At 48.0% G+C, this 21,742-nt stretch overlaps 1 protein-coding gene across 3 annotated transcripts in view; it reads right to left on the minus strand.

The window, feature by feature from the left end:
- The window catches only part of LOC119437191 (uncharacterized), a 135,774-nt gene that overhangs the window by 89,132 nt on the left and 24,900 nt on the right, over window positions 1-21,742 (minus strand). For all 3 annotated transcript variants that reach the window (XM_037704249.2, XM_049660352.1, XM_049660353.1), the window contains 3 exons: window positions 13,424-13,513; window positions 7,937-8,114; window positions 5,794-5,988 (listed from right to left, as the gene is read on the minus strand). In XM_037704249.2, coding sequence (XP_037560177.1) covers window positions 5,794-5,988; window positions 7,937-8,114; window positions 13,424-13,513 — 463 coding nt within the window. The remainder of the gene's footprint in view (window positions 1-5,793; window positions 5,989-7,936; window positions 8,115-13,423; window positions 13,514-21,742) is intronic.

The following is a 21,742-nucleotide window of genomic DNA, read 5'->3' on the forward strand; positions in this document are numbered from 1 at the left end:
TGTCGTACTCAATTCTAATGTGCACGCAATTTTTGGGCCCGTTTTATCGGAAAAGAAGTGTGCGTTAGATTCGAGTAACTACGGTATTTGTGGCTTGAGGGGAGCGTTTGCCATCTAGGTTGACTGCCAAACTTCCAGGCAGCCGCACTGTAACCTGTATTTCGTGTCCCGCAACTGCACTATAAGCGATACACGTATACATAGAGTACTATGGGAAAATTAACGGGAGTCTGAAAAGACCGTATTATAACCGGTCTTGCACTATAAGCGGTTACGTTATAAGTGGTCTATACTGTATATGCTGACGGCCCAGCATCCAGTGGTTGCATTGAGCTTCACGGATATGCTGAAATACAAGGAGGCAATCTCTGCTTTGGACCTTGCATCCGAAGTGTTTAGGGGATTGGGCATAGGTGTTTGGAAAGTTTGGAAGCCGTGCCAACCAGGGGTCATGTCTACGGACATTATTATGAAGCTCCATGTTTTTCTACTAGACGAATGTGGCTACAAGTTTCTACTCACTGGCAGGCTTGCACAGGACTGTTTAGGGAATCTTTTCTCAGTCATTAGGATGAGGGCACCAGTTCCGAGCTCGTATGACTTAAAAAATGCACTGAAGATAGTTTCAATGAGCCAGTTCTTGAAGGTGCCAAAGACGTCTGGCTACAACATTGAGGATAGTGCGTATCTGGTAGACCTCTTGTCCGGAGAAATACAGCAAGTGAAAAGCATAGGCGAGCCAGAAGGCAGTGAAGATGGCATCGATGAAAAAGTCAACCTGGAGCCAGTTTCCTCAATAGAGGAAGACATCCTAGCACACTTGCCTGGATTCTTACTGAAGCCAATAGTTTCTGCTGTACAACATTGTGAAGACTGCACTGCAATGTTGCTGGCTGAACAACCAAGGAAGGAGAACGGACTTACTCAGTTAAAGTAGTACGTTAAAGGTGGTAATATATATGCAAGCCGGGAAGTTCTTAACCTTGCCTTTCAATACGAAAGTGTCTTCAAGCACATTTGTAAGAAGGAAGATCTCAGTCGTCTAAAGCAGTCAAAGAAGACTCTCAAAGTAGCCATAAGTAAACATGTCAGTGTGAGACAAATTTCTTGCGTCAGGCATCCAGACATAATTGACAAGCTGCTAAGCTGCTTTGTTTCCGTTTGACTTCGCATTTATACGCGCTGGTTGAACACACCAGACGAACTGGGCCAGTCGTATGGCAAGCAAGACTGTTGCAGGCACGAACCTCAAGTGAGAAGCACCGTGTTTTTTCTGGTGTAGCTGATGAGCTGCTGCAAATCAGAAAATTGAGATATGGCAGTTTTTGTTTGCGATTAGCAATGTGTTCGCTTGTAATTATGTATTTGTGTATATCACACCATGGTTGTACAGTTCCACTTGTTCTCACTTCGTAACTCATTTGTTTTATTTTAATCTATGCGAACTCAGTTTTCTCAAACCGAGACCAGTTTAGTACAACCCGAATGGTTCAATAATACCATACATTATATATGCTCTTCAACGTATATTGACACTTTCACTTTCTGCCAAAAATACCAATATCTGGTTTAGAGCTTCATAAACAGAAAATTAGCAGAATTAGACCTAAAACGATGTGCTTCAGCTGTATTTTTTGGTGATGCTATCTATCTAGTACTGCTTAGACATGTTGCATAGATAATTACAAAAATGAAATCTAAGGTCTGCAACTTTTTATGCATGTGTAGGTGGATGGTGCTCTTGGTTGTGTGTGGAACAGAATCACTCAGAAAATACAGTAAAACCCCGGTGATACGAACCCGGCTGGTACGAATTTCGGTGTGATATGAATTCGTAACATTCCCCGGCCGAAATACATTGCTCACAATACGAAAAAAATCGGCTGTTCCGAACGTGTTGCCGCGCCGCTACGGATCATACGAACGCGTGAACAACAGTGGCGGCGGCCGAGCCAGCGGGGCCACCGGCACAGACAAGCCGGCACAGCGGGATCTGGGCGGGATCCATAGTCGCCAAGCAACCGACTACGTAACGCGGCTGCGCAATCTCTCATTGGTCCCCACGTCGAGCGGACCGGAACACATCACAGCCTAGCCGATGCTTAGCGAGAAATTAGACGAGCACCAATGCTGCAACCATGACCGCGGCGCAGCCCCGACGGCAAAAACGCTCCCTGCACTCGACTTGCTCAGGCGTTCAGTGGCGTGCGAAAACATTCCCAAGATCACGTGCGCGCACTTATACGCCTTTCAGAAGGCGATCGTTGACGATTTGGACCAGAAGAAAACGTCCCGTTGATACGTTTTTCAAGGGACCGCGAAAGAAAAAGAGAAAAAAAGCCGCAGTTTCGCCCGAAAGTTGAAGCAACGGAAACGCAGCAGCAGCAGCAGCAGCGAGCAGCGAGCAAATTGACCTTTGCGCTGTCTCTCGCTTTAACACGAACTAAACGTCGAAGGCATACGAAGCTACTGGCACTAGGCGCACTTTGTTAACATCGCAGATCATTTTGACGCTAAGGTCCGCGCGGGCGCACTATGCGCACGTCCCAGATCGCTTTCAAGATACGGCAGTAACGGCACCCGCGCAGGTTCGTCGTATCTGCAACGTGCCGGTCGCTTGTTGCAACTTAAACCGCGCACCGTGCACAGCAGCGCGCCAAATCACGTGGCGGCGCCTCCGACCGGCATTGCTCCGACACCGCCAGAGAGCAAAAACTTAGGCGAGACCCTCAACGCCGCGCGGAGTTAAAAAAAAAGAAAGAAAATAAACCGCGGCATCACGCCAAGGTCGCCGTTTCTGCGTGGCGCTGGAACACGCGTGTACGTGCCAACGTCTCAGCCAACGCTGCGGCTGCAGCGCAGAGGGAAGCAACGGCGGAGGCCCAGTTCGGCCAACGCTTTAACGGCAGAAACCGAAACTTCAGGGAGCGGGCTAAGCGGCGCCGGGCCGGCGGGAGCAGCGGACGCGCACGGAGACAGTCGGAAGGTGAGGGGGCTACAAGGGTGTTGAGAGGAAGGGCGAGGGGAGCCACCGAAGCGACAGAGTTGCCGAGGCCAAATCCGCTCCCCTGCCGCCCTCCTCCCTCACCTGCGATGGTCCCCGATTCACAACCTCGCTCTCTCGCCATGCATGCGCCGCCCGCTCCCTGAAGTTTCGTTTTCTGCCGTTATCGCGAAGCGAGCGCGGGCAGTTTCGTGGCTCTCGTTCGATATGTGCTTGCGCGCCGCGATATTTCACGAATCGCACTGTTCGTACGTCGTGACGAATATTTCAAAAATAAGTCCTTTTAATTCGAACAAATTTTTGGGCCCCTGCGAGTTCGAATTATCGAGATTCGACTATACATGGAAGTCAATGGGATTTAGGTTGGGACCGCGAAAACGCGACGTAGCAGCCGGGAAAACGCAGCAGCGAGGAAGGTATCAATGGGATTCCACTATTAGAAATCCTTTTCTGGTAAAAATAAATTCATTTTTTTTTATATTGTGTATGTTTTGATGATACAAATTTCGGGTGATACGAATATTTCACGCGACCCCGCGAGATTCGTATCACCGAGGTTTTACTGTAATCACTGCGGAGAAGAATCGACGAGTGTTTACAGGATAATTTATGCAAAGGATGAAAACCGAAGTAGGAGGCAAAGATAGAGAATAGTAACAGCGGTTCAGTGCATAGAAGAATCAATTGAAGCTAAGTTGAAGCAGTAATTTTGGCGAGTTGGTTTATGTTTGCATAGGGGGGGAAATGCACTCAAATGAAGAGAAAGCCGACTGATAACATGTGGTGCTCATTAATCTTTGAAATTTCAGTTAGCGTGCCGTGTAGTCAGTCGTCTCTTAATCTGGTCGTGAGCATTTTTTTTTTGCAACGAGTGCTGTGAAAGTGATGAAAAGACGTCCACAGCAGCTTAGGCAGTACTCTGCCATTGGTTAGATTGGCTAGATTAACTCCACACTAACGCAACACCGTAAGTACTGGTGCTACGCAAACAAAAACCAACAGACATGAATAGCTTTGCATTTGGAACTACCGAACAGCACAGCTTAAATTTAACGTTAAATAAAGCCTCACCTATTTGTTACTAACAATATATGTGCAAGCCCTACCATCAAAAGGGATTCACTGAGCCCAATTTCTGCGCATTTTACCAAAAGCCCTCAATCGCTACATGCCGGGCAGTGCCAGCGAACGGGAACATTCGAACCAAGATGGTGCCCACAAAAAGCGGTGTCTCCACCCTGTAGCGGAGGCGGACATCGAGGCACCCTAATTCCCAGCCACCGTGACTGCCCTCTGACGGGTGCACACAAAAAAAATACTTGTGTACTTACATTTAGGTACACAATGAAGAACCCCAGGTGGTCAAAATTATACCAGACTCCCTAACCACATGGTGCCTAGCTCATAGGTTGTGTGTTGCTTTGGGCTATAATCCCAGAATTTGATTTGACTGTGTGTAACAGTTTGACATTGCAACCTTTAACTACCATCACCATGCACCTCAATAACAGTACACAAGCACTTTTACATTTGATGCATTCATTTAGCACAATGTAAGGCACGGGCCGTATTCTACAACAGTTCGCATTGAAACCGGTACACTCTCACAAGCGCCATTGGCCGGCGTTTGGCTGTCATCATCTCTAGCGAGTGCGACTACAAATTTTGTTGTCTCACAGGTTGTTAATCATCTGCAAAGCGAACCCGATGTCTGCTACGAGCGGAACCATGGAGAATATGTCCGCTCGAGGGTCACGCGTGGTTGCGAGCATGATCTCGAGGGTTGCCAAGACAACTGTGGCCACCAGCCAGTCTCGTGCTGGCCAACGTGATGAGACAGAGACGCCAATGGTGGCTCCTTTGGTTGTGTTGCTGGCGAGCATTTGGTGAAAGACAATGGCAATGGCGCGACGAGAGGCAATGGCGTGATAAGTTCCACATGAGCAAGGAAGAGTTCCAAAGGCATTTTAGACTCTCCAAAGACACAGTGCGATGGCTTTGCGACGAGCTAGAAGAATCTCTCAGACCACAAAGATTTAGTGGTGTTGACACTGCGATCAAAGTGCTTTGCGCGCTGGATTTTTTTTTTTGCCAGGGGAGGTTTTCAGCAGTACATCTGGAATGAAGAAGCGATTGGGTTGTCGCAACTGTCAGTCAGTCGCATTTTTACAGAAGTCCCAAGGGCCATTACAGTTGAAGGGAAAAAAAAGTGTGGGTGAGATTTCCCTCCACAGTGCAGGAGAAAGATGCAGTCAAGGAATGCTTTCTTGACCGTGGCAAGATTCCCAAAGTGGTGGGATGTGTGGACGGAACTCACATCGCAATTGTCTACCCTAAAAAGCACAACCCCAGCGAGGCAGAACCATATTAGAGCCGCAACCTACATTCCCCAAAGAGAACTGCTTCATTTGCTTAAAATGTATGGCACACCACCTAGCAACAAAAAAATTAAATAACGCAACATAAAATTAAACCACCAGCAGCTGTCCGCAGAGCAAGCTCACAGCTGTTACTGGAAATTAAACGTGCCAGTATTTTATACAAACAAATCTTTTTTATCGAACTAGCAACATCCTTCAATTACTATATCGTTCCCAAAGTATAAACAAAAATTATGACGCTAACTCTCGGCAGATCGCAGCTTGATGATTGGTCTCCCACGTGCTGAGATGTTTCACGCTTCCTCTGAGTGACGTAACAGCCTGAGTGAACTGGTTCCAAAGCGACTGTTGCAGAATACAGCCGCAGTATTACTAGCTCACTTCACTGCCCCACTTTGAACAACCTACCAGTGCCTGTAGTGTGGCGGCATAGCACTGCTGCTGCCAGTGTTCGGGAACAGTAGCAAAGGCCCGATGAGGCCAGACACGAACATAGTGGCGCCCTACCCACTGTACAGCGCGTGTCTGCAACTCCCGTAGCCCACTGCAGCACGGTGCCATCTGCAGGCATTCGGCCACACCCGCTATGCACTGACTGCAAGGCTGCAACAGGAAGTGAAAAACGAAAAGTAAGAATTAAACGCCAACAATTGATCTGTATGTATAGTAGTACAGCTGTACATGCTCACTGTCACATGGCCACCACAATGTTTCCCTTGTGTGTTCATGCAACCTTCAACTGAAGTGTGGCAGTACAAAATGGGAGCAGTGCTCTTGTCTTGCTGCAATACTTCCTAAAATGCATGGGTCAAGTATGCTGTACACACTTAATCCTTGAGTACACATACAAAACAAGCTCAACAGTGCCACAGGCTACATTTGCAAATGGTGCTCACCATGCCAAGAACATTCAGTGCCCTAATGAGGTAATGCCCAGTAAAACTTGACTGTAATCAGTTACAATCTGAGAATGCAGTGGCAAGCAAACCTCAAAGCGAATCTACTGTGGTGAACATAAAGATGTTTTGCATTTCCAGCCTTCTGAGCTAAACAGCTAAGAAAACTGGCACTGCGTCAGCCCAGACCGCTAGCCTCATACAACAGAATACTGAACACTCACCACCACATTATTCGCACCATGTAGCTGAACCATTGTCGACAAACTTGCGTATTCCAAGAATAAATCGCAAGGAACCATATGTATCAACCAAACATCACAAAATGTGCATGCACATGATAGAGAAAATTTATAACTGGATCAGTTAGCCTGGTGACAGGCTTGGCATGCTACTTCAGGTGTAAAAGTGATGAAGGATGAAAGAAACAATACGAGAGAAAAGAAAAAAAGAATGCACACACATATACAGTTGCCAACTGATTATTCGGACAGCTTCGCAGCACCACCACCCACTCCATAGATGCAATATAAAAGGCCAACCAAAACTTCATACACATTACAGTGTGCCATTCGATAATTTGTCCGCCTGAATGGCTGCATGCTTGAGTCAGTCGAGCAGAGAGAGAGAGGTTTTTGTTTTCATACATTTTGATCTGAACTTTGTATCAAACACCTCCCTGGTAGATTGTTTTTATATTTGATTGTTTGAGAACCCTATAACTCAATGTCTTTGCCAGTGTAGCAAGACATAAATTAATGAACTTTTACTAGGGGTGTTCGAATAATGGAATTTCCTAGTCAAATGAATACAAATATTCAAGAAAAGCGGCCACTGATTATCTAATCGAATAATGAATATCTTTTTCATTCCTGAAGCAACGTAGAATATGAAGTTTGCATTGAGTCCATTTGTTGAAAAAAAAAAGTCAGGGTTATATAAATTGACACATGCATCTCATACCATTCACAATTAGACACCTGGATAACTGAGGAGCTCCCCCGTAAATTGTAAATAACTGCTTTCAATTACCTGGGGCACCATGGCAATGATAGTAATGAAACAAGGGAACAGCATGTTACTAGATGCAAATACACAGTGTTGTGTTTGCTGAAGGAGAGAAGTGCGATACTACACCATCACACATTGTTTTAAGGGAGGCAAACTTTGTGAGCCTGGCCAAATAATAAATCTGAACAAATTCGTATACAGGCTGCCTCATTATGACCTATTCTTATTAAATGACTGGAAATTATTGAGAAGAAGTCATCTTCCCTGTGTATTCGCTCAGGAAATGGTGCCCCTTCGCAGCAACTGTAGCTATCCTACAGCAGGATCATTCGGAACTGCCCTCACATGTATCGTTCTCTTTCCCTCCAGATTTCAATAAATGCTATCGCTTAAACATTCAAGAGAAACAAATACTCGACAACTTCGAACAGTGAATTCTCGAATTGAATATAAATCAGTGAGCAGTATTCAAAATTTTGAATATTTGTACAACCCTAGTTCTTACTGTACAGGAAGTTTTAAAATGAGGTGGTTTTCTTATTGTGTGCAGGAAAATTCTAGCCAGACACGTGTGCTCCTGAGGTCAATACTTCAGGAGCGCACAGCAGGCACAGCCCTGCATACAAATATAGTGCGAGGCCCACCTTGTGGAAGAAGTGGCAGTAGTAGGTGCGCACATGAGACAGCACCACCCGTCGCAAGCTGTCAACGCCAAGCACTTCAGCCAGTAGTGCCAGCTCCGAGACGTGCACCTCTCGTGGAGGGCTAGCTGTGCCGCCATACAGGTGGTGAAGAGCAAACACTACTGCACCGTGCGTGAACCTGCAGCATTCAAAGGCAATAAGGTACAGTGCTGGATCGAAAACTCCAACTATTGGCAGCACTACAACTAATAAAGTTATAGGGCAAGATTTTAATGATTGTAATGTGCACCCGATTATTACGGCCAGAAAAAAAAATGTCCATGTCCTCGCTCGTGACCCACGCCTTAATTTTCATACTTCAAGAAATGATAAATGAAATGCCCTTGACACTTCTGTCACCAATCTTTCATGGTGAGAGAGAGAGTAATGGCATTCTGTTCGGACTTGTAAGAAAATATTTGTTGCATCTGAGCTACAGTGGACAGGCCCTCACTCATCGTTGCTGTCAGGCACCTCCTTATCACAAACAACAGCCTCAGATTATCTGATCTTCAGTGCCCTCTATGGCATTTGAAGTTGAGGCGCTGTCTGGTAGAACAGCTGAGGCACTGTTCGGCCAGACATTGTCAAATTCTGCTACGTTGTGGAATTCGGCCATGCTGCTGTTTTGAGCCAATCAGAAAAAATATAGCCAGTCTTTGAACAAATCAGAGATAAGATGGCAAACATAATAACACAGCACATTTTGACAACAGCCCCCAACAGCAAAGTGCAGATTCAATTGGATTACAGAAATTTTTCATGGCCCTGACGATGGCTTGCCACTATGCAATGCTAGTTTCGTACTTGAATCCAAAGTGCATATCATATCTAAGTCAATTTTTTTTAGAAAAAAAAGTGCACTCACTGTTGTCAGAATAATTTGGATATGCTCACGATAGTGAAGATCACGTCTGTATGAATTAAAACGCATGTCTGACCACTGCTGCTACTACATTGCAAAGAATGCCAAAAAATTGTGGGGTTTTATGAGCCAAAACCACCATCTCATTATGAGGCACGCCGTAGTGGGGGACTCTGGATAAATTTGGACCACCTGGGGTTCTTTAACGTGCACCTAAATCTAAGCACGCGGGCGTTTTCTGCATTTCGCCCCCATCGAAATGCGGCCGCCGTGGCCGCGATTCGATCCCGCGACCTGCAAAGAATGCCAGGAGGCCCAGCAAGCCCTATCATTATTGAAAATTGCTGTTTGTGCACAGATTCTGCTGAGTATGTAAACGAGGGTAACGAATTTCTTCACTAAGTAAAAGCATGATGATGCATTAACCATTTGTTTGTTTTCTTGATGCATTCTTAATCTAGCATTCTGATAATTCAGAGATTCCTTCCCTTCCCATGAAATCTGAATACTAATGATTTTAGCATAATGTAACTGAACAGAGGACCTCAGCTGACAAAGTATAAGAGTAGGTCAGAAGATTATTATGCAGAAGACTCGGGTAACGTCAATAGCGTGGCAAGAGAACGAGAATTTGTGATTGGCAGTCAGCCTCTAGAATCTGTGCAAGAGTAGGCTTGCCTAGGCTAATTAGTCACAGGGAACCATGATCATGCGTAGGAAATTTACAGAAGGATAAAAATGGGTTGGAGTGCATACAGCAGGCATTATCAAAACATGACCAGAAGCTTACTGCTATCCTTGAAAAGAAAAGCATAAAACATTGCATTCTAACGATAACATATGAGACAGAAACATGGAGGTTAACAAAGAAGCTTGAAAAGAACTTAAGGACCGTGCAAAGACTAAAACAAAAAATGATAGGTGCAACAAGAAAAGACAGGCAGACAGCAGTGTGGATTAGAGAGCAGTCGCTGGGTAGTTGACATTCTAGTTGACATTAAGAGGGAAAATGGAGTTGGGCAGGATGTGTAATAGGGCAGATAAACAATGGTCTACTAGAGTTACAAAATGGGTGCCAAGAGAAGGGAAGTGTCGTCAGGAATGGCAGAAAACTAGGCAGTGTGATGAAATTAGGAAATTTGCAGGTATAAGTAGGTGTCAGCTGGCACATTAGAGGGGTAATTGAAAAGAACTAAAATATGGGGTTTTACATGCCAAAACCATGGTGGGGTATTCCGGAAATTTGGACCACCTGGGGTTCTTTAACGTGCACCTAAATCTAAGTACACGGGTGTTTTCGCATTTCGCCCCCATCGAAATGCAGCCGCCATGGCCAGGATTCGATCCCGCCACCTCGTGCTCAGCAGCCCAACACCATAGCCACTGAGCAGCCACGGCGGGTGAGGGGTAATTGTACAGAGTCGTCCAATAAGAAAAGAAATACCGGATTTGTGTTCAAAGCCAGTAATTTTCTTTGTGTGTGCTCGAAATAAGGAAAAGTTCCATGAGCAGGATTCTTCAGCGGGAGAACAACATAACAAATAGCAGTAGGGAGGTTCTGACTTGCACATTTGCAGGAATTGCGGTTCGAACATAAATGAAGTGTTCCCTTTTATATTGGACGAGAGTGTACATTGCTGCAAAAACCTTCGTCCAGCAATGCACATAAATAGGCTGATGATGATGAACTGAAAAACACAAGACTGTTTACATCTGCTCCTCCAGGGGAGCAGAGTTGGAATATGCACCATAAAAACATAGGAACTTTCTACAGAAGGGGCCACCAAGACGGATTAAGTTGGACTTAGATTTGCCTGCTAAGCATTAGCAACCACACAGCTAAGGCCACGTGGTTTCTACTTAAGGCACGCATCCCACTAAATTTAACGGCCAGTTTTTTTTTTTTTTTTAACCAAAACCAGTTCTTAAATTCCTGCTTTGGACCAAGCTAGAGTAATTGGCACAGAGCATCCACCCCTGCAAGGTGCGCACTTAGGAGAGAGACATGGCTCAAGCACAGATAATTTTCAAACTATATTTCTTTCCCTAAATACTTAGACCCAGATTTAAAGGTGAGGCCTTTACACAAGTGCCGCCCTCACAAGAGAACATACAGTACAGCTGACACAGTAATGCACACATAGGCAATGCATACTATAGAATATAAATTAGCATTACTTGCACATTTACAGGGAAAAAAACTGATGCCCAGACAACATCCAAACCAGGGCTAAAGGGGCCAGTATAAATTATGCCACCTACACTGTACACTGTAAAAGTACACTGTACAGTGCAAAATTTCGGCAATCATTTTTGCATTTTTCTTCCCTTTAAAGCATGCCAGCTGTGGCCAATAACAATTGTGCTGCCCGAGTTTGGTCCAAATGAAAAATACTGCAAAATAATTACTTATAGTACAGCAAAGTCAAAGTGACCAAGTTTTCCAAAAACAAACTCTGAAGCATTTACTGCTAGAATAATCAGTTTTTTACACCGAGCTTGTGATGAAGGTTCACTAATAATTGTCCAAGCAGAATCACGAAATTGGAAGGCAGCAATAATTAACAGCATGTAAAGTATACATAGTTTGCATGTAACGTCATATCCGCCGCCTGCCCCGGCCGTCCGCCATCGCTAGGCACCTCGCTACTAGCCGCTGGTCCACTGCGCTTGTGTTCGGCGTTCGCTTCTACGTGTCAGCGCTGCATATTTGCTGTCGTGAAAGCTTTGCAATGGCAAAAGTCAGGAGCCCTGATTTTTGCCCTTCCTACATGGACGAGCTTGTAGGGCCGACGCGGGCTCGCTACAAAGAAAAGGTCGGAATGTGCGACGGCGTGGACCCATACTAGCTGCACATTGGCGTGGACACCAGTTCAGACCCCGAGGTGCTCCCTGCCACGACGTACGTGGATATTCTTATTTATCTTGTCCCGTCCACGAGCTACATGACGCTGAACGAAATAAAGGCTTACAAATCGCTGAAGGCGCACAATTACTTCACGAGCGGTTGGGTGAGGTAGGTTGCAGCGAAGCGCCTGTCGTCGGGTCTTAACATCGTCCTCGGCGAGGTGAGTCAATGAAAGCATATGTTCCTTGACGTGCGGCAGAGAAAACAATCTCAGTATTTTTTGTGCTGCTCCATTCAGGGACAGCTTTCTTGCCACAGAGGTTCACCTATACCACGGAGCAAGAAACCTTTAGGAGTGGAAACTCCGCCAGTTGCGGCGGCCAGAAAATGTCACAAGCCCGCGGAGCCACTATCATGCTGGCGGCACCTGGCGGCCAAGAAAGAAATTATCGCCGTCTTGGTAGCCAAGGCAACCGGTCACGTGGCTTGCTCCCGTTCGCGGCCGCACGCGTTGCTCCCGTTCGGCCGCGTGCCTCACAAGTTAAAGGCCCACAAAAACAACGTAAAGGTGTGCACGCTGAAGCGAACGCCGAACGCCCGTGTCGTCTGCTTGGCACCTGCTTTGAGCGGGAGACACGGGAACCACCGAAGGAGAACACTCCCGAGCAACCCGCCGGGCTTCTGCTTTTTTTTTTCTGTGCTGCTTGCATGACGCTCCGCAAGGTGCCACCACTGCATGCGCCCCCGTCAGCGCATACTACTGTGACATCTGGTTGCACGCGAGCGCCCGTGCTGACGGGAGTTTCTACTCCTAAATAATCTTCCTCCGTGACCTATACGCACTTTTTCCCCAAGCTTCAAAACGTGTGTTCGCTTCTTTCTGCGAGTTTTGGTTTACAGTTCGGTGCATGTCCGTGCATGTGAATTTTGTTACGTTAAATAGAAGTAGCCCATTATATTGAAAGCATGCAGACATTCAAATATTGCTTAGCATATCGCTAAGCGAAGCACACATGCCAAGAAATGACGGTGCGAAGCAGTTTGCAGGCCGTTAAAAAAAACAAAATTGGGGTTTTGCGTGCTAAAATCACGATCTAATTATGAAACACGCGGCAGTGGAGGGTTCCGGGATAATTTGGACCTCCTGGAGTTCTTTAACGTGCACTACAACACAAGTACACGGAGCGGTAAAAGCGACCATGCGCGTGCGAGCAGGCAGTCACCAACCAGTATGGGGGCTGCCACCCTTTTACGATCATGCGTGATGTGCAGTGTTTTGGCGTGTTATATACTCGCTTGAAACAAAGTGACGACATGCACGTTGTTCAGGTCCTTCCGATTTATCCAGGAAAGCCACAGGCACCGACGTTTCTCCGACAGCATTCTTTTGCATTCGCAGTGCCATGTTATTACTTTTGGTGCAGACCTACGCCCGGTTCTGCGTAGCTCGGCTTCATGGCAGTGGTACTTCTTGTACCAAAAATCGCGCAGATTGGCATGATCACGACGCGAGAAGGAACTTCGGATCAACAAAGTGTCAGCACACGCAGCCTGCTCCAGCACGCTTCTGCAGGCGCGCAGGTGCCAAAAGAGGGCGGACAGGCTCGCGGACCGGTGCGGAAGTGACGTGCGTGCAAACTATGTATATCCAACCTGTTTATTAAGTGCAACTGTTTATCAATGTAAAGGCAGAGAAAACGAAATTCAAAAGAAGCATAATACAGGCCTGCCCTACCCGTCCATGCTGATTGTCTCACTCTCCTCAGCTGCAAATTCCTTCCTGAAGATGAGCGAGAAGTAGTCAGAACGTGATGCCAGGATAAACCTGTCGAAAAAAATGCAAACAATGAAACACAGTCTTATTAATTTTAAGAGTCAAATTAGGCTACATGCTCCACTCCTGGTGGTGCCCTTCCATCAATTCCTTGAAGTTTCAGCTCTGAAACCATACTCATATCCGAACACAGATACCAGAGATACTGCAAGCTTCTTGGAACCCCTTTTCACAAGTTCGACTCGAGCACCGAAGGTACTCCTTGTTTACTCTCCAAATGCTTCAAAAGCACAAGGATTCCACTTTTTCATGGTTTTCATGTTTTGAAAAGTTATGCAAGCTGCTGAACACTTTACTCTGCATCCTGCACTAAGTGAAAAATGGTGCGGGCCCACATTAAGGGAACTATAGTAGTTTTGTTTTTGACTAGAAAACTGACATTGAAAGGAATTGTCTTCTGGGTATTCTGAACATTGTCTTCTGGGTATGCGTAAGCAAGGACGACTGATCTGAATGCTGTGCTTTTGGTTATAATGTAATGGTTCTTTCTAAAGTCAACCTATCCATTTCTGTAATAAGTATTTCTCCTGTGCCCCACATAAGCTACACATAAGAGAAAAAACACATGCCCAACAGCACTGAAAAAATCAAATTCTGGGGTTTTACATGCAAAAACCACAATCTGGTTATGAGGCATGCCATACAGTGCCGTATTAAGAAATTTCGGGGCCCGGGGCTAACTGCATCCTTGAGGCCCTAATGACGACGACGATGATCATGATGACAACGATTGGTTTAAGAAGCTGAATTTTTCGAAGCCCACATGTTACATTCACTGAGCAATGATAAAATATACATCTTTATTGGTTCGAGAAACTACTTTCCTTGGCGTGATTTCTAGTATAATTTAACGGTTATTATCTGACTTACATGTTCTTCTGGCAATTCTGTCGCATCTGCAAGTTATTATTCTGCTTGTTGCTACTGTTAGACATTGTAATCTGAAGTTTTATTTGTTGCTTACACAATTTATAATTTTTTTTTTGTGGTAAAGGTATACCATACGGTGTTTTGGTGCCATGCTCAGAGTTACGTTTCGCCAAAACCTCCTGTACCGAAAAGACCGGAGCCGAGCTTGGGGCTTTCGCCGAAATGAACGCGACGGCTGTGAAGACGTTGCCCCGGCTGTCGGTTTTCGATGATAATATGGGCAGAAGGGCGCTCAGCAACTGTTTTTTTTTTTTTTCAAATGGTCGAGCGGGGCCCCTGCAAGTCGGGGGCCCGGGGCTGCAGCCCCTATAGCCCCCACCTTAATCCGGCACTGACACCATAGCGCGGGACTCTGGATTAATTTGGACCATCTGGAATTCTTTAGCGTGCACCTTAATCGATGTGCACATGGGCGTTTTTGCATTTCACCCCAATCAAATGTGCCTGCGGCAGCCGGCATTTCCAGGCACAAGCACGGTGCTGTTTAAATCTCCTTTTACACAATACACAAGCCTGAAAAATATACTGTATAAATTTTCGCTACTAAGACACACAACCACAGTGCAGCAAAGTGTACCTGAACTAAAATTGCACAAGTACTGAAAGTTGGGCGAGTTGGTAGCTATTCATTATGGAACTGCGTGCACACACAAGAAATGAGGACACAAGGCAAAGGTAATGCACAAGCGCTGCGTGTTACCTTTTGAGTGTTTACATTTGTGTGTTGCCTTTGTCTTGTGTCCTCGTTTCTTGTGTGTGCATAGCAGTTCCATAATAAGTACTGTACAGTCTGTCTTGTAACAGCCTTCTATACAATTCTTACCGTATTTACACGATTGTAAGTCGACTCGAATGTAGGTCGACCCCCCCCCCCCAAAATTGCATGTATCAAAAAAAAATTGTGGGGGGGGGGGGAGAAAACTCACGCGAGTGCATTTCACACAAGGGAAATTTATTGATGGGGTTGCTAAGACTACTCATCGTCACTAGAGTTGACCTTACTGGTACTGCTGCCGTCATAGCTGCTGCGGTCCCACAGCACGTCGTCATCAAAAGTGAGTCCACACTTCGCGAACGACCGCACCACGACATCGCGTGGTACAGCCCCCCACGCAGAGAGGACCCACCCGCACACATTAGCCAGAGAGGCCAAATTTTCTCGCGCTGAAGCCGCCACTGCCGCACCACACGTTCACTGACTCCAGACTTGCGTCCCGCTGCGCAGTTGTTAGTTTCCTCAACAAGGAGGATAGCAGCCCGTTTGAACGCTGCTGAGAACGAGCACCGAAAGTTCTTGGCACTCATGACAGGCGCGACGATTCAGCACAACAGCAGAAGTGACAGATGCGCGCGGCCGTCGAAAACAATCGTATCTCAAAGAAAAGCTCTTCCACCAACTACTAATACCCCACCAAACGACGGCTCTTCCGCCAACTACCAATACCCCCCTAATGGTGGCTCTTCCGCCAGCTACCAATACCCCCGAAACGGCGGCTCTTCCGCCAGCTACCAATACCCCATAAACGGCGGCTCTTCCATGATCGATGCTCCCACAAGAGCCGTGCACTCGTGGTGCGCGCAATCAAAATGTATGCAATACAGTAAATTATTACGCTACGCTTCTACCGTAACCATAAAAACGTAGGTGCAAAGTTGTAACCACGCCGTAGCGCCCCCGATTTCTCATTTTTCTTGCCATTACTAGCGGTACACGGTTCGGTTTCGATTCTAAGTCGACCCCCCAACACTGGATTGCCAAATTTGAAAAAAAGGGTTGACCTACAATCGTGTAAATACGGCAAGTGAGCAACCTTGCATATTGAATCCAACTCCACCAAAGTTGTATATTGTCGTGGTCGTGAGGTCGTGACTGCGAGGTCGTGACACTGGTGGAGGTGCTGGGTAGGATTGCCTCATGCTTAGCACCCCTTCGCGGAGCCATCCATCGAACGCGGAATCGCCTTCGCTCGTCGAAACTCCGGTTCACCGGTACAGTCGCCGCCTGCTAGGCCTGACGCCCGAGTTCAACCCCTTGCAGGATCCTGCCGGATCGCGTCTAAGTACTACCACCATGGCCACTGCAACTTCATCGCAGGTGACGTTACAGCATCCTATGGTCCCAGAAAGTTTCCATGGTGACGCCATTGAAGATGTCTAAGATTGGCTGGACCAGTTCGAGCGTGTCGCCAGTCATAAAGAATGGAGCTCCTGGCAAAAGCTGTCTTATGTCTATCTTGCTCTTCGAGACAGTGCACGGACATGGTTTGTGAACCGGGAGAGGAGCCTGACCACATGGGATGCCTTCCGCACCCAGCTTCTAGACACATTCACTAGCAGCGACAGAAAAGACAATGCGCAGCGCCTTCTCGAATCTCGTGTTCAGAAGCCAAATGAGAGCGTTGCCATGTTTGCAGAAGATATGGCCCGCCTTTTCCACATAGCAGATCCTGAGATGGCCGAAGAAAAGAAGTTGCGCTATCTCTTGCGGGGAGTGAAGGAGCAGCTGTTTGCCGGACTCGTGAGGAATCCACCGACGACAGTGGCCGAATTTACCAAGGAGGCTACCGCTATCGAACGGGCACTAGAGCAGCGGTACTGCCAATACGATCGCGCGAACTCGCCAACAAATGCTTCACTGCTACCTGAGGGCAGCGACACATCTCTGCGTGAAGTTATCCGAGAGATTGTGCGAGAGGAGATCCGGCAGTTCGGAATTGCTCCCATGGCACCAGCGGTGGCTTCTGTCGCTGATGTCGTCCGGGAGGAAGTTCGACAGGCCTTTTCTTCGCCCGACTGGCAAGCGGCGCCGCGACGATGCACATACGCGGAAGCTCTTTGTCGTCCACCTCCCGCCACTTCGATGCTGCTGACACTGTCGACCAATCCGACGCAGCCACCGCCGCCATCCCCGATGCCCTATCTTCGACAGTCACAGCCGCCGCCAGCAATGCCGTATCGCCGACAGCCGATCGCTGCGCCGCGGTCTTATGGAGAATTCCCTGCCGGCTATCCGCTACGAAAAACCGATTTGTGGCGCACCGCTGATCGCCGGCCGCTATGCTTTCATTGCGGTGAAGCAGGACATGTTTATCGAGCTTGCCACTACCGCGCAGCTGGGTTTCCCAGATTTCCCACCAACTATAGTTACCCTCGGTTTGACGCTCCACGTACATGTGACGACAATCCTTCCAACTTTCGACCGGAAGGTTCAACGACGCCTCAATCGCGTTCCCCATCACCGGCTCGTTACACCCAACCAACCCGTCGCAATTTTTCTGACGCCTCTAGGGGCAGGTCTCCTAGCCCGCGCCGGGGAAACTAGAGGCAGCGACCTCCGGGGGTGAGGTTGCAAACCGTCCAGCTTCCCAAGAACCCCCATCACCGACGATCGACGACTCTACGACTCCGACGATTCCAACCACACCACATGTAACAGACGCCGTCAGCGCCGATCTTGTCGTTAGCATTGACGGCCACCAAGTGGCCGCTCTCGTTGACACTGGTTCGCATTTTTCGATAATGAGTCTAAAGCTAGCTGACAGACTAAGAAAAGTGAAGACGCCCTGGACCGGGCCCAACATCAGAACTGCCGGGGGCCAGTTGATGACGCCGATTGGAAAATGCACAGCCAGAATCATAATCGCCGGTTCAGCCTTCGTTGCCACCCTCGTCATTCTCTTTGAGTGCTGTAAAGAACTTATTTTGGGAATGCATTTCTTGAGGGAGTACGGTGCAGTTATTTATGTCCGCGACCTCATGGTGACATTTGCTACGAGCTCCGAAGACGTCGACCCCGCGGATGACCAGCGACCGCGTTTACGTATCGCCGACGATGACGTCACGCTTCCGCCGCGAAGTTGTTCCCTCGTGCCTGTCATATGCGATAACTTGCACACCGGGCCTGGCGTCGCTGAACACATCAACGCACTAGTACTGAGTCAGGGCGTTTCCGTCGCCAGGGCCGTAATTATAGTACTCGACGGACATGCTGAACTCCTGCTGACGAATTTTAGCAGGGAACGTCAACAGATTGTTAAAGGCACTGCTGTTGCTTACTTCGACGAAATTGCCCCAATACAAGACTGCCTCTCAGTGCAGCACGCGGCGTCCACCGCGCCTATGCCTGCACCTGTGGTTGATGTCAGTCGAACTTTATCGCCCATCGAACGCAACAGCCTTCTTGAGCTCATCAATGAGTTTAACAGCTGCTTCGCATCAACGTCAAGAGTTAGCCAGACGCCGCTCACCAAGCACCGTATTATCACCGAAGACGACGCAAGACCCATCCGGCAGAATCCTTATCGTGTAGCACCAAAAGAGCGGGAGGCAATCCAAAAACAAGTGAAGATGATGCTTGAGGACGGAGTTATTCGGCCATCTAAGAGTCCGTGGGCATCGCCTGTCGTATTGGTGAAAAAGAAGGACGGTAGTCTGCGCTTCTGCGTCGACTATCGAAAACTCAACCAGATCACAAAGAAAGACGTTTATCCGCTACCGCGTATCGATGATTCACTGGACCGGCTACGAAACCCACGTTACTTTTCGTCGATGGACTTGAAAAGCGGCTACTGGCAAATCGAAGTTGATGAGAGAGACCGTGAAAAGATCGCTTTTGTGACACCCGATGGACTTTATGAATTTCAGGTGCTTCCCTTCGGTTTGTGTTCTGCGCCAGCAATGTTTCAACGATTCATGGACACAGTACTCTCAGGCCTCAAATGACAAACCTGCCTAGTGTACCTCGACGACGTGATTGTTTTCTCCGCCACGTTCGACGAACACTTACGGAGATTGAAGACGGTCTTTGAGGCAATACGCTCAGCAGGCCTAACTTTGAAACCGGAAAAGTGACATTTTGGTTTTGAGGAACTTCAATTCCTCGGTCACGTGGTTAGTCATGAAGGTGTTCGACCTGACCCTGATAAAATCGCTGCCGTCGCTAATTTCCCGACGCCATCTGATAAAAAGGCCGTGCAACGTTTTCTGGGCCTCTGCGCCTACTACCGGCGGTTTATTGCGGACTTTTCGCGCATCGCGTGTCCATTAACACATCTCACCCGCGAAGATGTCCCCTTCGTGTGGGGCGAAGAGCAGCAACGGGCATTTGACCAGCTACGGCAGCGGCTGCAGACGCCTCCTGTGCTCGCACACTTTGACGAAGACGCCCCGACGATTCTTCATACCGATGCTAGCAATGTCGGCCTTGGCGCAGTGCTTCTTCAGCGGCAGGACGGCACCGAAAGAGTGCTTGCGTACGCCAGCAGGACCCTATCCAGAACGGAGACTAACTACTCCACTACAGAAAAAGAGTGCCTCGCGGTAGTCTGGGCCATCCTCAAATTTCGCCCATATCTATACGGTCGCTGTTTCACCGTCGTCAGTGATCACCATGCACTTTGCTGGCTGACTAATTTAAAAGATCCAGCTGGTCGGCTAGCACGCTGGAGCTGCAGTTCGACTTCACTGTTGTCTACAAATCGGGGAAGCGGCACGCCGACGCCGACTGCCTGTCTCGGTCACCTGTTGAGACTGCATTGCACGACGATGACGACACAGCTTTTCTAGGCATGGTAGACGCTGTCGCCGTTTCACGCCTGCAACGCGAGGACGCAGAACTGGTTCCTCTTATTGATTACTTAGAGGGAAAAACAAGCTGCGTGCCGAGGTTATTCGCCAGAGCGCTGCCTTCATTTTGCTTGCGTCACGACGTTCTATAGAAAAAGAACTTTTCACCCAGTGGCAGCAGCTACCTACTTGTCGTTCCCGCATCTCTACGGAACGAAGTCCTACACGCCTGTCAGAACGCGCCGACCGCTGGTCACTTGGGCTACTCCTGCACATTATCCAGAATTAGGCTAAAGTATTACTGGCCAAGACTTGCGCCGGTCGTGAAACGTTATGTTCAGACATGCCTGGATTGCCAGCGCCGCAAAACCCCACCCGTCAAGCCTGCTGGACTGCTGCATTCTGTTCAGATACCACAAGCGCCGTTCGCACAAGTTGGCATGGACCTTTTAGGTCCATTTCCAGTGTCTTCCGCCGGCAATAGATGGATAATCGTCATCACTGATTATCTTACCCGATACGCCGAAACAGGTGCTCTCCAGCGGGGAACAGCAGCCGAAGCACCACGATTTTTCATCGAAGCCGTCGTCCTAAGGCATGGCGCCCCCGCAGTGGTCATTACCGACAGAGGTTCTGCTTTCACGGCCGTGCTTCTGGATACCGTGTTGCGATTAAGTGGTACAACTCACCGCAAGACAACCGCTCATCACCCCCAAACCAATGGGCTGACAGAACGTTTGAATAAGACTCTGGCAGACATGATGAGTATGTACATCGACGTCGACCACAAGAACTGGGACGAGATTTTACCATATGTTACATTTGCGTACAACACGGCTCGCCAGGAGACAGCACGCGTGACACCTTTCAGCCTCGTCTATGGCCGGGAAGTAACAACACTGTTGGACGCGATGCTGCCACACGAGTGTGGTGATCACGAGACTGGTGCCGAGGAGTTTACGCAACGCGCCGAGGAAGCAAGGCAGCTTGCACGCTTGCGCATCCAAGTGCAACAGAACTACGATGCCAGACACTACAATCTTCGACACAGACTCGTCACGTACAACATCGGCGACCAGGTATGGGTTTGGACTCCTATTCGTCGGCGGGGGCTATCTGAGAAGCTCCTGCGAAGATACTTCGGGCCGTACACAGTTCTACGCCGCATCAGTGACGTGAATTATGAAGTTGTGCACGTGCTTCGTATGAAGCCATATTTTGCATCATGACCTCACTTTTGCACCATCACTGCACTTTCTTGGGCGCTTGGCGCATCGGGACGATGCTTCTTTCAAAGGAGGGGCAAATGCCACATGCTATATCGTCGCCGCGGGTATGTGCCCGGCCATGGAAACGACGCTGAAGTAGCGCACGGGTAGAAAAACAGAGACGACAACGACGTTGCGTTTGCTGCTCATATAAAGTACTTGTATACGTGCTGTACGCCTGCTTCCACGTCTCCTGCGAGGTCGTGACAATATTCCTCTCCCCTTTTAGCCATGTACCATCAGTCAGATGAGGAAATCATAGCCCTAAATAAACACATCCCTATGATTGCCATTCAAAAGTATGTAGTGACAGGGGTTAAGAGTGTTGCAATAACATCGATTTTGTGCATGCAGCGGTTCATGGTGACACAGGTTTCATGCTTGCGCCTTATCCTATACACGGGACAGCCGGCATTTTTTTTCTTCTACAAACTATGAGAGTTTGGAATGACAACCA

Source organism: Dermacentor silvarum, chromosome 1, assembly GCF_013339745.2.
Source record: "Dermacentor silvarum isolate Dsil-2018 chromosome 1, BIME_Dsil_1.4, whole genome shotgun sequence".
NCBI classification, from domain to species: Eukaryota; Metazoa; Arthropoda; class Arachnida; order Ixodida; family Ixodidae; genus Dermacentor; species Dermacentor silvarum.